The following is an 11193-nucleotide window of genomic DNA, read 5'->3' on the forward strand; positions in this document are numbered from 1 at the left end:
TTTTTCTTCATCTTTGTTGTTGTTGTTGTTGCTTATGTAAATGCAATTTTCAAATGTACAAAATCTAATATTAAGAGAAATGATAATGCGCTAGCAATACATTTTATCATTTGGTTCAAGAGCATTTCGTTTATATCATATTTACTTTTCTTTTTATATAAATTTTTTTTTGTTTTAATTTTTAAATTAATTACATATTTTTTTTATGTATATACAAAATTTGAAAACAATTTGATTTTTTTGTTTAAAAGTCTATACAATTGTTTAAGAGTATTTAAGAATTTAGGAGAAATAAATAAGGGTTTGCTTGATTTTTTATTATTGTTTATAAGTCAGAGAAAGAGAGAAAGAGAAATTTAGAAATTTAGCTTAAAATTTGTTTGCAATAAAATTTTAAACGTTTTTTGTTTAATGAAACTATAAAAATATGTTTTTTTTTTTTTTTTTTTTTTTTGAGGCGGACTCTATCAAATATTTGTTATTAGTTGCATTTGTTCATATATATAATATTGTATACATTATATAATATATGTATATATATATATTGTGTTGTAGAATCGAGCATTTTTTGTTAACGTTTTTCAAAACCAAGAATTTTGCATTTTTGGAACACTGCGATATGATATAGGGCTTGCTCATATGAATGTGATTTCATTTATATATAATTTTTGTATAAAATGTTATTCTTTTACTTTTTTGCTGGGTTGCCTTTTCGTTAATGTAATTATCTGTTGTAACATACGCAAAATATATCTTTTTGTATATATTTATTTGTTGTGTTTAGCTTAAATATATACTGTATATATATATATGTATAAGTAATTATTATTTTTGCTAACTCTCTTGCTTTTTTTTTTTTTTTGAAACAGTAACTTTCAGTCATCTTGTAATCATAATAATACCTATATGCAATATTACATACGTACAATATCATTTATAATTATTATTTGTATTTGCATTTGTATTTATTTATATATATCATTTATCATTTATTTATATATTAAGCGTCGTGTACAGTAAAAAAAGAACGCATTTCTTATATAGTGTGTCGTGTTATTTATAAGTTTTCGTTCTGCTCTCTAATTTGTTGTATAAAAGCTAAATGTTTAATGCTGCGTATGAAAATTGTTGTTTGTTTTTTGTTTGTTCGTTTTCGGTCTTAATTGCTGTGCTCAAACAAAATTTGATTCCTTTTTCAACTTCTCTTTGGCAGTTTTCGTTTGTTAGGTTTACATCTCGTTTTGTTTCTTGCTGCGTTTTATTATTTATTGTATATTTGTTATATTTGTTTAATATTATTATAATGTATATGCTAAGCAACTAACATTGGACCATTCCATTGCGCGACGCACTATATAAGAAAACTAGCTACTCGATTATTATTATATATATATTTCGCGTTTAATATACATATTCATATATATATATATATATACTCATATGATATATCGTATCTGGTATGTTATAAAAATTTGAATAGCCAGACAATGGAGAATGTCTGCAGCTAGTCTCAGCTAACAGACCAGCTCGCTGCCAGCGAATATATATTGTACAGATAATGGAACAACGAGAACTGTCTGTTCAGGCAGTAGAGATTGAATAGCTGCAGCAGCTGTTGCTGCAGCTGCTGCTGCTGCATCATGTAGAAAATTATCATTATGACTAGAGCTAAGACTACGGCCAAAAAAAGTCATCAGTCGCACTCGGGCCCCTCCGAGAAATGGTTGCGCACATCGAGCGCCGATGCCAGCTGGAATATGATGTGCGACAGCGAGGGATGCTCGAGCAGTTCGTTAGCCGGCAGCTGGGGTTCGCAGCGCGGCCGCATATGCCTGCCACGGAAACCGCGATGCAAACGCAGCACCACATCACAGAACACGAAACGTAGAATGAGTGTGCGCAGAAAATCGTCCCCAAAGAACTGAACATACGAGGAGTCTGCAAGGGAGGCATACGAATGGGACTGATGTAAGTATTTGCAATACCTATGCCTCATTTTACTTACCTATAAAGCCTATACCCTGCTCGATCTCATCGATGCGACAGCGCGTAACCAGACGCGAGGCTTCGGTTATGAAACGATCCACATAGGTCTGACAGCGTTCCCAATGATGAATGGGCACATCTCCCACATTGCAAATGTAGCAGAGCGCTGTGAGCGGGGAGTGCAGGAACAATGTAAACAACGAGCCATGATGCTGTACATCAGCTGCAAGAAAGGGAGGTTTAATAACGGACTGTGGAAGAACTACCGAAGTAGAGCTAGAAGTGGATAAACCAAAGCTTTCCTAATGTTATTCTGGATTCATCAGCACAAAACTCTCTCACGGACCTTGGGCGTCAGACCTACCTTGAAAAGCGGGCGGCACATCTTGCGGCGACATGAGAATAACCAGCGGCTGTCCAAAGTAGCGGGGTATATGCTGAAAGACAAACGAATTATCCGAGTCGATGATAATGAACATGGGCCGACGCGTGAACGGATAAAGATCGCCGGGATAAAGACAGTGGTTCTCCTTGTAGGACTTCCCGCGACACGACAGGCCGCCGCCATCAACGCTGTCACGCTTCACACTCGTGCCCAGGCCGCCCAGCTCATAGCCATCTGTAAGAGAGATGGAAATTAGTGGCGCTGCGCTTCATGCGTACTTGCCGCTAGCTACTCACAGTCCTCGGGATGCTTGGTGGTGGAGAAACAGCCGTCCGCTGACATGTACAGGAGTAGGGCACCGCCCAAAGGTAGTTCTTTGAAGCCGCTGGCGAGGAACACCAGCAGCTGGCTAATCGATGGCTTGTATAGTAGATATTTATGTGGATTGTCTCGACAGTCTCGACGGCCATTCTCCATATAGCCCTTGGAGCCGGGCACTCCGTATGGTGGTATGCGACTGGCCGCCGGACTCGCATCGTGCCCATGCAGCCCATGTGACATGCTGAGCGGATTCGTTGCCGATTCCGTGGGCTCACGTTCCAGCGTTTGCAGCATTCTGCCAAGGAATCCAAATCAATTACTAATTAATCCAGAGGAAATTTCGATTTCACTCACCTAAACATGTCCATAGTGAGCTCGGAGAACTTGGCCTGCTCACAGGCGGATCCCACAATCAGTATCTCCTGCAGGCTAAGCGTCATGTGCGGTGATCTCTCGCACGGCGGCGTCGTCAGCGGCGATAACCTAGAACCGGAACCACTGACCATCAGTCGATGTAGTTGCGCTGGTCCACAATCAAATTGCGGTGGCCCGTGCTTTCACAGAAGAATTGAGAATGCGGCGCACTAATGAGGTGATATATATGGGTGAGGAATAGAGGGGTCTGTGGGAGTGGTGTGAGGGTAACAGGTAGGAGAACATATGAACTGATAAAAAGTTGTGTGTGTGTGTGTGTGTGAGTGAGTGTGTGTAACATTTACCAGCTAGAAGTTGAAATATACTATAGAAAGAGTCGACGGACTCTAAGACTTGTATAGAATTTCTTTAAGATTCACTGATCGTGAGTAACTGAACTATGTCGAAGAGTATACATATTATTCAGGATTATTTTTATGGCAATGTTACATAATAACTAAAGCTCATAAGATTAATACCCTAAAAACTAATACCATTAATAATAATACAGTATTTATCAGATTTTAAAATGGAAATCATTAACTATGAGATATATGTTGAATCAAAAGCATATATTATAATTATAATAAAGAGATCTTTACTATGTCAAAGACACATCTACACAGATAGAAAGTTCATTGATATACTATAACTATGAAATATGTATGTGAAATTTGTTATAGTTCTTAGTACTAAACAGAATTTTGCTAAGACTAGAAACCTTTTCAATTAGTTGTATCCTTAGCTGGTACAGGTGTGTGTGTATGTGTGGAGGGAGTTTGTGTGTGTGTGTGTGAGTGATTGAATTGGGGGGATAAACTGAATGGAAAAGTGCGTGATGAATGAGAACAGTGAGTGTTTCTTTGGTGTTTTCAAGTCTTCTGTGATAAGCACAATAAAATTAAATAATTAACAGCAACAAAACAGAAGCAAAACTTGTATACCTACGCCTACAAAAAACAAAAAACAAACCAAACATAGAGCCCATAGAACCCGTTGTATAGATAGATAGATAGATAGATATATATATCCGACCCCACAAGCTCTCCATACTCCTACTCCGCCGACGAAAGCACGGGCAAAGTGTTTGCTGTATGGTAACAAGGATTGCGCCAACGACTCACCTGTGCGACAAGATGATGGGATTGGAGTCGGCATGCAGCACGGCGACTGCTGCCTCCGCCTTGATGAAGCCCTTGATCTCCTCCAGCACCAGGGACCATTCCAAATGATCTTCCGGCTCGTAGCTGCAAAGGGCGTTCAAAGTTTATATACGATCTGCAGATCTGCATTCGATGGGTGATTTTACGTGTTCGTGTACTCCTGGATTTGTTTCTCCAGCTCCGTGACCAGTTCCCGCACCAGCTTCATCTTCTTGAGCAGCAGACAGACGACTATGAACCGTGCATAATATCGCAATTTCTTCACCATCAAATCCGGCCGATCCTCCTTGGCAGCGCGCGAGTAATACGCACGTCCACGTATTGCCGCATAGAACTGATACGCCTCATTCAGGTAGTTCGTTTCGCTCGTTCTTAAACTGCATTAAGAATAAGGATGGATATGCATAAATATTACTGAAACTCTATTTTAGGTTATATCATGCTAGCTATACATAACTGTAGAACTGAGTTTTTATATAAGAATTAAGCTTTTTCACACGAGATCTAAAATCTATAAGAGAGAGACTTGGGATACTCACTAATAGTGATAATAAAGCTGTCCGATTTTGCTGGCTATTTCGCCAATTTGCCAACGTTTCAGTCCGTATTTGGAGTCGAGGACCATGCGATGTTGCTGCTGAAACTTCCAGAGTTTTGTGTAGACATCGAAGGTGCGTCCAAAGTACGCCTGCCACTGACGATGTCCATACTGCGGCAGATCTCTACTTGAATAGAGGAACAGCATTAGTATTATCGAATATATCGACTTATATATCAGCTTACCTGAGCCCATTGAAGAGCTGCTTCGATTTCTCGAGCAAATGGCAAAACTCCAAAACAAGCTTTCTATCCTGTTCCTCAGTGGACTCCATTTTCACCATGCCGTTCTCTGCCGCCCCAAAATGTTATGTCTGTGAACTGGATGTGCTGGAATAGAAATATATATAGTTTTGTAATACATGGAAGACAAAAGAGATAATGTCTAATGTCTACTCATAAACAAACTGAGTCACGCGATTCGCTGTAAACTCTGTGCAGCTTACGTATCTATCTATAATATTTGTATATCGTTGCTTCCATTTACTCACATCTATATGCAATAGACGCTCGGCAAGCACTGCCCACTTCACGTTCACTCAGCCTCTCATTGAGCCTGCCATAACGATTATCAAGATGCTAAGAACAATACCCTAGGAAATGTCAAAGCCAGAAAGCAAATGAGATTTATCTCACTATCACTCTCAGTCTCAGTCTCAATCTCACTCACAGTCTTAGTTTCAGCCTCAGTCTCAGTTTTATATATATTCCATCAACTCTTCTATTCTATTAACTCCCATAGCTTCAAGTACAACTGTCGATTGTTACATACTTTCCATGACAAACAATATACCCCATTCGCTCAATGACTACAGCACATAATGATGCTGATGCGAATGCCATTGTCAATATTCGTGGAATACAATAAATGGCAATGCGGCGTATGCTTAATGGCCATTTTGTTCATCTTCTGTGCTTTATTATTATTTTAATTTTTAATTTTTATGCCACACATAATATAACCATATAACATATACATATATTTAACCATATGGAAGCAGAGTATTAATGTAATTTGTCAAACCTTATCCCCATTAAATGTGAATCAGTCGCAGCTAATTTGGATGATGCAACCAATCGAAGAGCTGAGAGCAACAGAGCTCTATTCGAGTTTAATTAAAATTTCAATCTTGAGCGGAGGGAGGAAGGAGAGAGACGGAGGTGGAGGCGGAGCTGGACAGCTCGACCCAGAGAGACAATCGATGCTGCCATCGGGCAGCAATGCAGCAAAAGCTCAATTAATAACGCCCGAGCAGGTGACTAAGTCAAATTGAAAACAAGTGAGCAAGCACGAGCTGAGTGAGAAATGTGATAGACTAACAGATATCATGGGCTGGCATTAAGCTATAAATATGCATAGTGTATACCTTAAAGAATGAACATAGTCTTTCAGAAAATAAATAATAATGAAAGCGAATGATTTGTCATACATTATCTAAGAATAAATTAAATAACCTCATCATAAATCGTCTAATTAAAATGAAATCCCAATTAAATTTAATACGTGATTATTTTATTATTTTAATACATTATAATAATATTATTTTAATACATTATAATCTGATTAATTATATTGGAACTTTTCAAATGAAATGGGTACTTTCTCTACAATTGTTTTTCAATTAAACTCTGCCATTTGGCAGGGACTGAACGAGTGCAGGGTATGGAAACTATCCAAAGAAAATGTTTGTGGAAAATGAAGAAAAAATGATGATTAAATGCTGGAAAGGAACGGCTGGAGTGGGGGCAGTAGCTGGATGAAAGAGAATCAGCAGAGCAAAAGGGTCGGCAGTGCAAATGGCGCCGCGGCGACCACATTGATTTTGGTTGAACCAAACTAGGTCGCTGGCACAAAAAAAAAAAAAAAAAGAAGAAGAAGAAAAAAAAAAGGAAAAACTTTCAATATGAGCTCATCAGCAGCAGTCACAACTGAGATGAGAAAGAGATGAAGCAGGAGATGGACAAGCAGAAGGCACATAAGCAGGAGTAGGAGTAGGAGAAGGGAACAGCAGCAGGAGCAGCGGCTGCCAGCGGCGTAAATATGGTTTTTAGCTGAACTGAGCATAAGGAAATGTGGCACTTTATGTTTACGACGGCTCCTAATCAAATTAAGAGTCCATTTAACAAGTGCAAATTACATAATATGAAAATTACGCATACGCAACGTGGACAAAAAGAAAGCGAGCGACGTGGAATGGGCAATGGGCCATGGGCCATGGGCCGAAGCGAGATGTGCCAAACAAAGCTGATAAACTAACAAGCTGACTCACGCCTCTCGCTCGGAGTGCTCACTGCTGCAGACTTCATTATGATTATTATTATCATTAACAGCAGCAGGAGTAGGAGCAGGAGCAGGAGCAGCAGCATGAACAGGAGCAGAAGCAACAGCAGCAGCATGTCAACATGTGGAAACCGGAAATGAAAAAACACAAATACTAAGCAAAGCCGTTGCCACTATGCCAATGCTTATTAACACATACTTACACACACCCACAAATGCACACATACATAAGTATATACATATATTATATATATGTATGAGTGCAGCAACAAGGACAACCAACAAATCAAAGCAGTTTCGTTTTAGTTTCTGCAGTCAGAAACTTTTCAATTGGAAGCTCACTGATTCTCAAAATAATTCTGTTATCATATTTTAGGTAAAGGTCTGAGAGCTGAAGAAAAATGTAAGCTTTAAGAAATTATAGTATAAATCAAAAGAACTGCCGGGCTTTGGCTGGCATAGTTTGAATCATTTTTTTAGGAGAAGACCTAAAAGCGCTTGAAGCTTAAGAAGTTTAATTCAATAAATTAAATTAACTACACAAGTATAGAATATGTTTCGGTCACATACATATGTATATAAGAGATAGAAAACCTTGTATGCTAGAAATCGAAAAGACCTTGCCTTTCAGATTTATTCTTGATTAGTCTTTATTCAGCTGTAGTAAATCTAATCTCATATATATTATTATCTTTCAGGATAACTAAAGTAAACACAATGTATATCTAAGAGCTATAGATCATACTATATGTGCAATCTTAGCTCCAGTTTGTCATATGCCACAGCCAAATTGAATAGAGGGGTTTTTCCTTTTTTTTTTTTATTGCTCTACGCAAAAGTGTAAATGGTCAAGGACATTTTTGTCGCCTGGCAAAGCCAACTGCATGTTGTCAACGTGGCAAGAAGAAAAAAACATATATATATATATATATATAAAACTGTGGCTGCCTCCTCCTTCTCTCTCTCTCTCTCACTCTCTCACACTCTTTCTCTTCTGCTCACGCACATATATACGGCTGGCTGTTTTAACTAGTTGTTGTTGCAGCGCTTTGTTGTTGTTGTTGTTGTTGTTGCTGCTGCTCGGGGAAAATCCCAATTCGAGTCAAACAAAGCGCGCTAAAAAGTATGCAACGCACTTTGGCGCTCAACGCTAGACGCTTTTTGACTAACTGCCAAGCGGCACAAACACACACACACACGTGTGTATGTATGTGCATGTATGTGTGTGTGCGTGCGTGTGTTTTCAATGCCCGCCGGCACTCTGGCAAATATTACTCGCTACTACTCCATGCTCTCTGCCATATTTGACAAAGCAGCACATTTCTTTCACTCTGCTTCTCCTTTTCATTTTCAATAATTCTTCCTCTTTTTTGTTTGTGCTGTATGCATGTGCGTGTGTGTAATCCTTCAAAGGCATTGTATGCCACACACACACACACACACACACACATGTACACACACACTTAATGGCATTTTGACACTGATAATGATGTTGTCATTTGCATCCGCAGCAAAATTATCAAGTTCAGAGGCCTCCACAAAATCCTCGCATTGAACACCATTCATCCTGAATATGTGTATTTAGATATAAATATCTATGTGTGTGTATGTGTGTTGTATATGTATGTATTACTGCAAATTGTGCATTTTTGATGACAGCTGCAATTACAGTAAATATTCCATTGAGCAAACCATTGCTTAGGGTCTGCAATTTTCAGCTATAAACTACCAACTTTCTCATTTCTCATTTCACTGTGATACTACTCTATTGAAGATGTTCCGGTTGCGGCTTCTTGTCTGTTGAGTGGCCAAAAATAAATATGGCAAAACTTTCAACTGTCGCTGGGCATTACGATTTGTTTGGCTCCATGACTGGAGGCAGTTGAAATTTGTTGTCAAATCTGTATTTGTGGAATTGATTAAATTGCGCTGCCTGCAGCAGCAGCAACGACAGCACAAAGCAAAAGTTGTCAATACATTAACAACAAAATTCAAAAGCCAATTAGAATCAACACAGAAAAAATCTAAATTTGCTGTGGAGAAGAAGGCATGGAGCTTAACATAGAGTTGTGAGTCCTTAAATTTGGAAAAAAGAAGCTAAACTGGCCTAAAAAGCAGCCAAATATAGCTAAAACATCATATCTATTTGATATTCCAGCTCGAGCATAAAATATGCCATAGAATGTTAAATACAAAATAAAAACACAATCAAAGCAAGCCTTTATAGTTTAGTTGAGCGTAGCCTTATTCTTAGCCCTGGCATGAATGTTAGCCACGTTCTTGGCCTTATAGCTTTAGCCAAAACCAAATTGCTCAAAGCTTAGCAGTAAAACAGTTCAGTAAAACAAATCTTGGGCCTCAAGCCACCACAAAGCAGAGCATAAAAGGAAGCAAAACTAACCCCACACATTCATCGTTTTTTAGCCATAAAATAGCTAACCAATTTGGCTAACTACTTTGCAATTTGGAGTTTTGCAGAACAACCCTCCCGCTTTAATTGACATCGAGCGCCATTTGCAATTTAGGGCACACTGCATTTTTATTGACGGCCTGAGTCGTGGGGCGCAGGGGACGGAGGACGGGGGCCGTGAAGGTGTAAAGGAGAAACTTACCTTATCATTGTTGTACTCGGCTCTTCCTCTGCCTCTGCCTGTGTCTCCGCCGCTGCGACCAACAACAACAACAACTTGAACAGCAGCCGCCAGCGCAGCCTTTGCCGTCGCCGTCGCCGTCGCCGTCGTCGTTGCCGTTACCGTTTGTCAACTGCTGCCGCTTAAGGCTCGGCGCGTCGCGCTGCTCTGTTCGCCGCTTCCGCTTCCTCTTCCTCGCCCTCTTCGTCTCCGTCTCGCCCTACAGCTGCGACTCCGACTGCGACTGCGAGTCCGCGCCGTGTTTGTTGTTGTTGCTGTTGATGCTGGCGCCGGCAGCTCACTAACAGCGCTCCATAGCCACACCTAACATATTGCGAGTGCCGTGCAGTGTGTGTGTGTGTGTGTGTATGTGTGTGTTTGTGTTTTGCTTATTTTCTTTTCGATTAACAACTTTATGAACTGCTCTAATGGGCTGCCTTTATGTCACTTTCACTGTACGCTTTGTGGCCTTTTGTATCCTTTTTGCCGGTCGCGTTTCACGCACTTTTCGCTGCCTTTGCTACTTTACTATGTTTCTCTTTCTCTTTTTGGCGCTGCGTGCACTGCAACTGCGAATTGTGTGCGAATTTCGAAATTTAATGTGGCGAACACGAGTTCTGTTTCAACTTTTCTATTTCTATTTTATTTTTGTGGCAACGCGTTGCGACCGTCGTGTATGGCTGCACAGTATTGAATTTTTCGCATTTACATTTTTAACGAGCGGGTTTGGGGTTGGGGTTGGTATTGATTTTTTTGCCCAAAAAACTGACACTTGCTGGTGCACACACAAGCCGCCAGATGGCGTGTATTTTGACAATCAAATTGAGGGTTGAAGCACTGCCAAAACAGCTGACCGCGTGTTGAGTAACGGTTAACCATTTGAAAACAAAATCGCTCCACAGAGCTGCCAGATAGTTTAAAACTTCATCAATTAGTGCAAATGAAGCGATCAGACGATTAACGGTTAGGTACTTGAAATACAATTATTGTAGATTTAAAACCCATCAAAAAAGTTTACGTTTGAGTTATACTACATGAACACACAATGATTTTTATTATATTCAATATATAAATAAAGTACCATAACATTTACAAATTGCATTACATCAAAAGCGCCGTTTTATCAACCATATTTCTACATATAGTTCACTAAAATCATTATATTCATTTTATCAGTATCTGCCTTTTTGCACTATCACAATGATTCAAACTACATTGTTCAGCTTTTCCATTGGGTAAAATAACTATTCATAAATTTAAGGTATATATTAGAATATATATAATTATGTTGTATCTACAGTATGGTTAAAAACAATAGCTACATGCATAAAATTAATATATGTATTCCATAATATGTATGTATTGTAACTTTTCGACTATATCAATTTAAGCACTTTTTGTTTTAAAATATTCTAC

At 39.1% G+C, this 11193-nt stretch overlaps 1 protein-coding gene across 2 annotated transcripts; it reads right to left on the reverse strand.

Moving 5' to 3' along the window:
- Window positions 1-1239: 1239 nt before the first annotated feature.
- LOC108651304 (protein SCAI) lies at window positions 1240-10556 on the reverse strand. Of its 2 annotated transcripts, none has more exons than XM_018100886.3 (10): window positions 9760-10556; window positions 5053-5196; window positions 4809-4991; window positions 4416-4646; window positions 4231-4353; window positions 3047-3190; window positions 2668-2987; window positions 2351-2605; window positions 2006-2209; window positions 1240-1938 (listed from the first exon to the last, which is right to left on the reverse strand). In XM_018100886.3, the coding sequence occupies exons 2-10, from the start codon at window positions 5148-5150 to the stop codon at window positions 1694-1696; spliced, it is 1803 nt and encodes a 600-aa protein (XP_017956375.1). In that variant the 5' UTR covers window positions 5151-5196; window positions 9760-10556; the 3' UTR covers window positions 1240-1693. The 2 variants fall into 2 exon arrangements, with proteins under 2 accessions (XP_017956375.1, XP_017956377.1); XM_018100888.3 differs by having other exon boundaries at window positions 3047-3175; window positions 9760-10555.
- Window positions 10557-11193: the final 637 nt, after the last annotated feature.

This window comes from Drosophila navojoa, chromosome 4, assembly GCF_054131105.1.
Source record: "Drosophila navojoa isolate 15081-1374.11 chromosome 4, UAZ_NAV_1.0, whole genome shotgun sequence".
Taxonomy (NCBI): Eukaryota; Metazoa; Arthropoda; class Insecta; order Diptera; family Drosophilidae; genus Drosophila; species Drosophila navojoa.

Coding starts and splice junctions, on each gene's coding strand:
- LOC108651304 (XM_018100886.3), bottom strand. CDS start 5,150: ATGGTGAAAATGGAGTCCACTGAGGAACAGGATAGAAAGCTTGTTTTG. Junction 4,647..4,808: donor CAGCTTTATTATCACTATTA/GTGAGTATCCCA, acceptor TTCTTAATGCAG/TTTAAGAACGAGCGAAACGA. Junction 2,606..2,667: donor CACCAAGCATCCCGAGGACT/GTGAGTAGCTAG, acceptor TCTCTCTTACAG/ATGGCTATGAGCTGGGCGGC.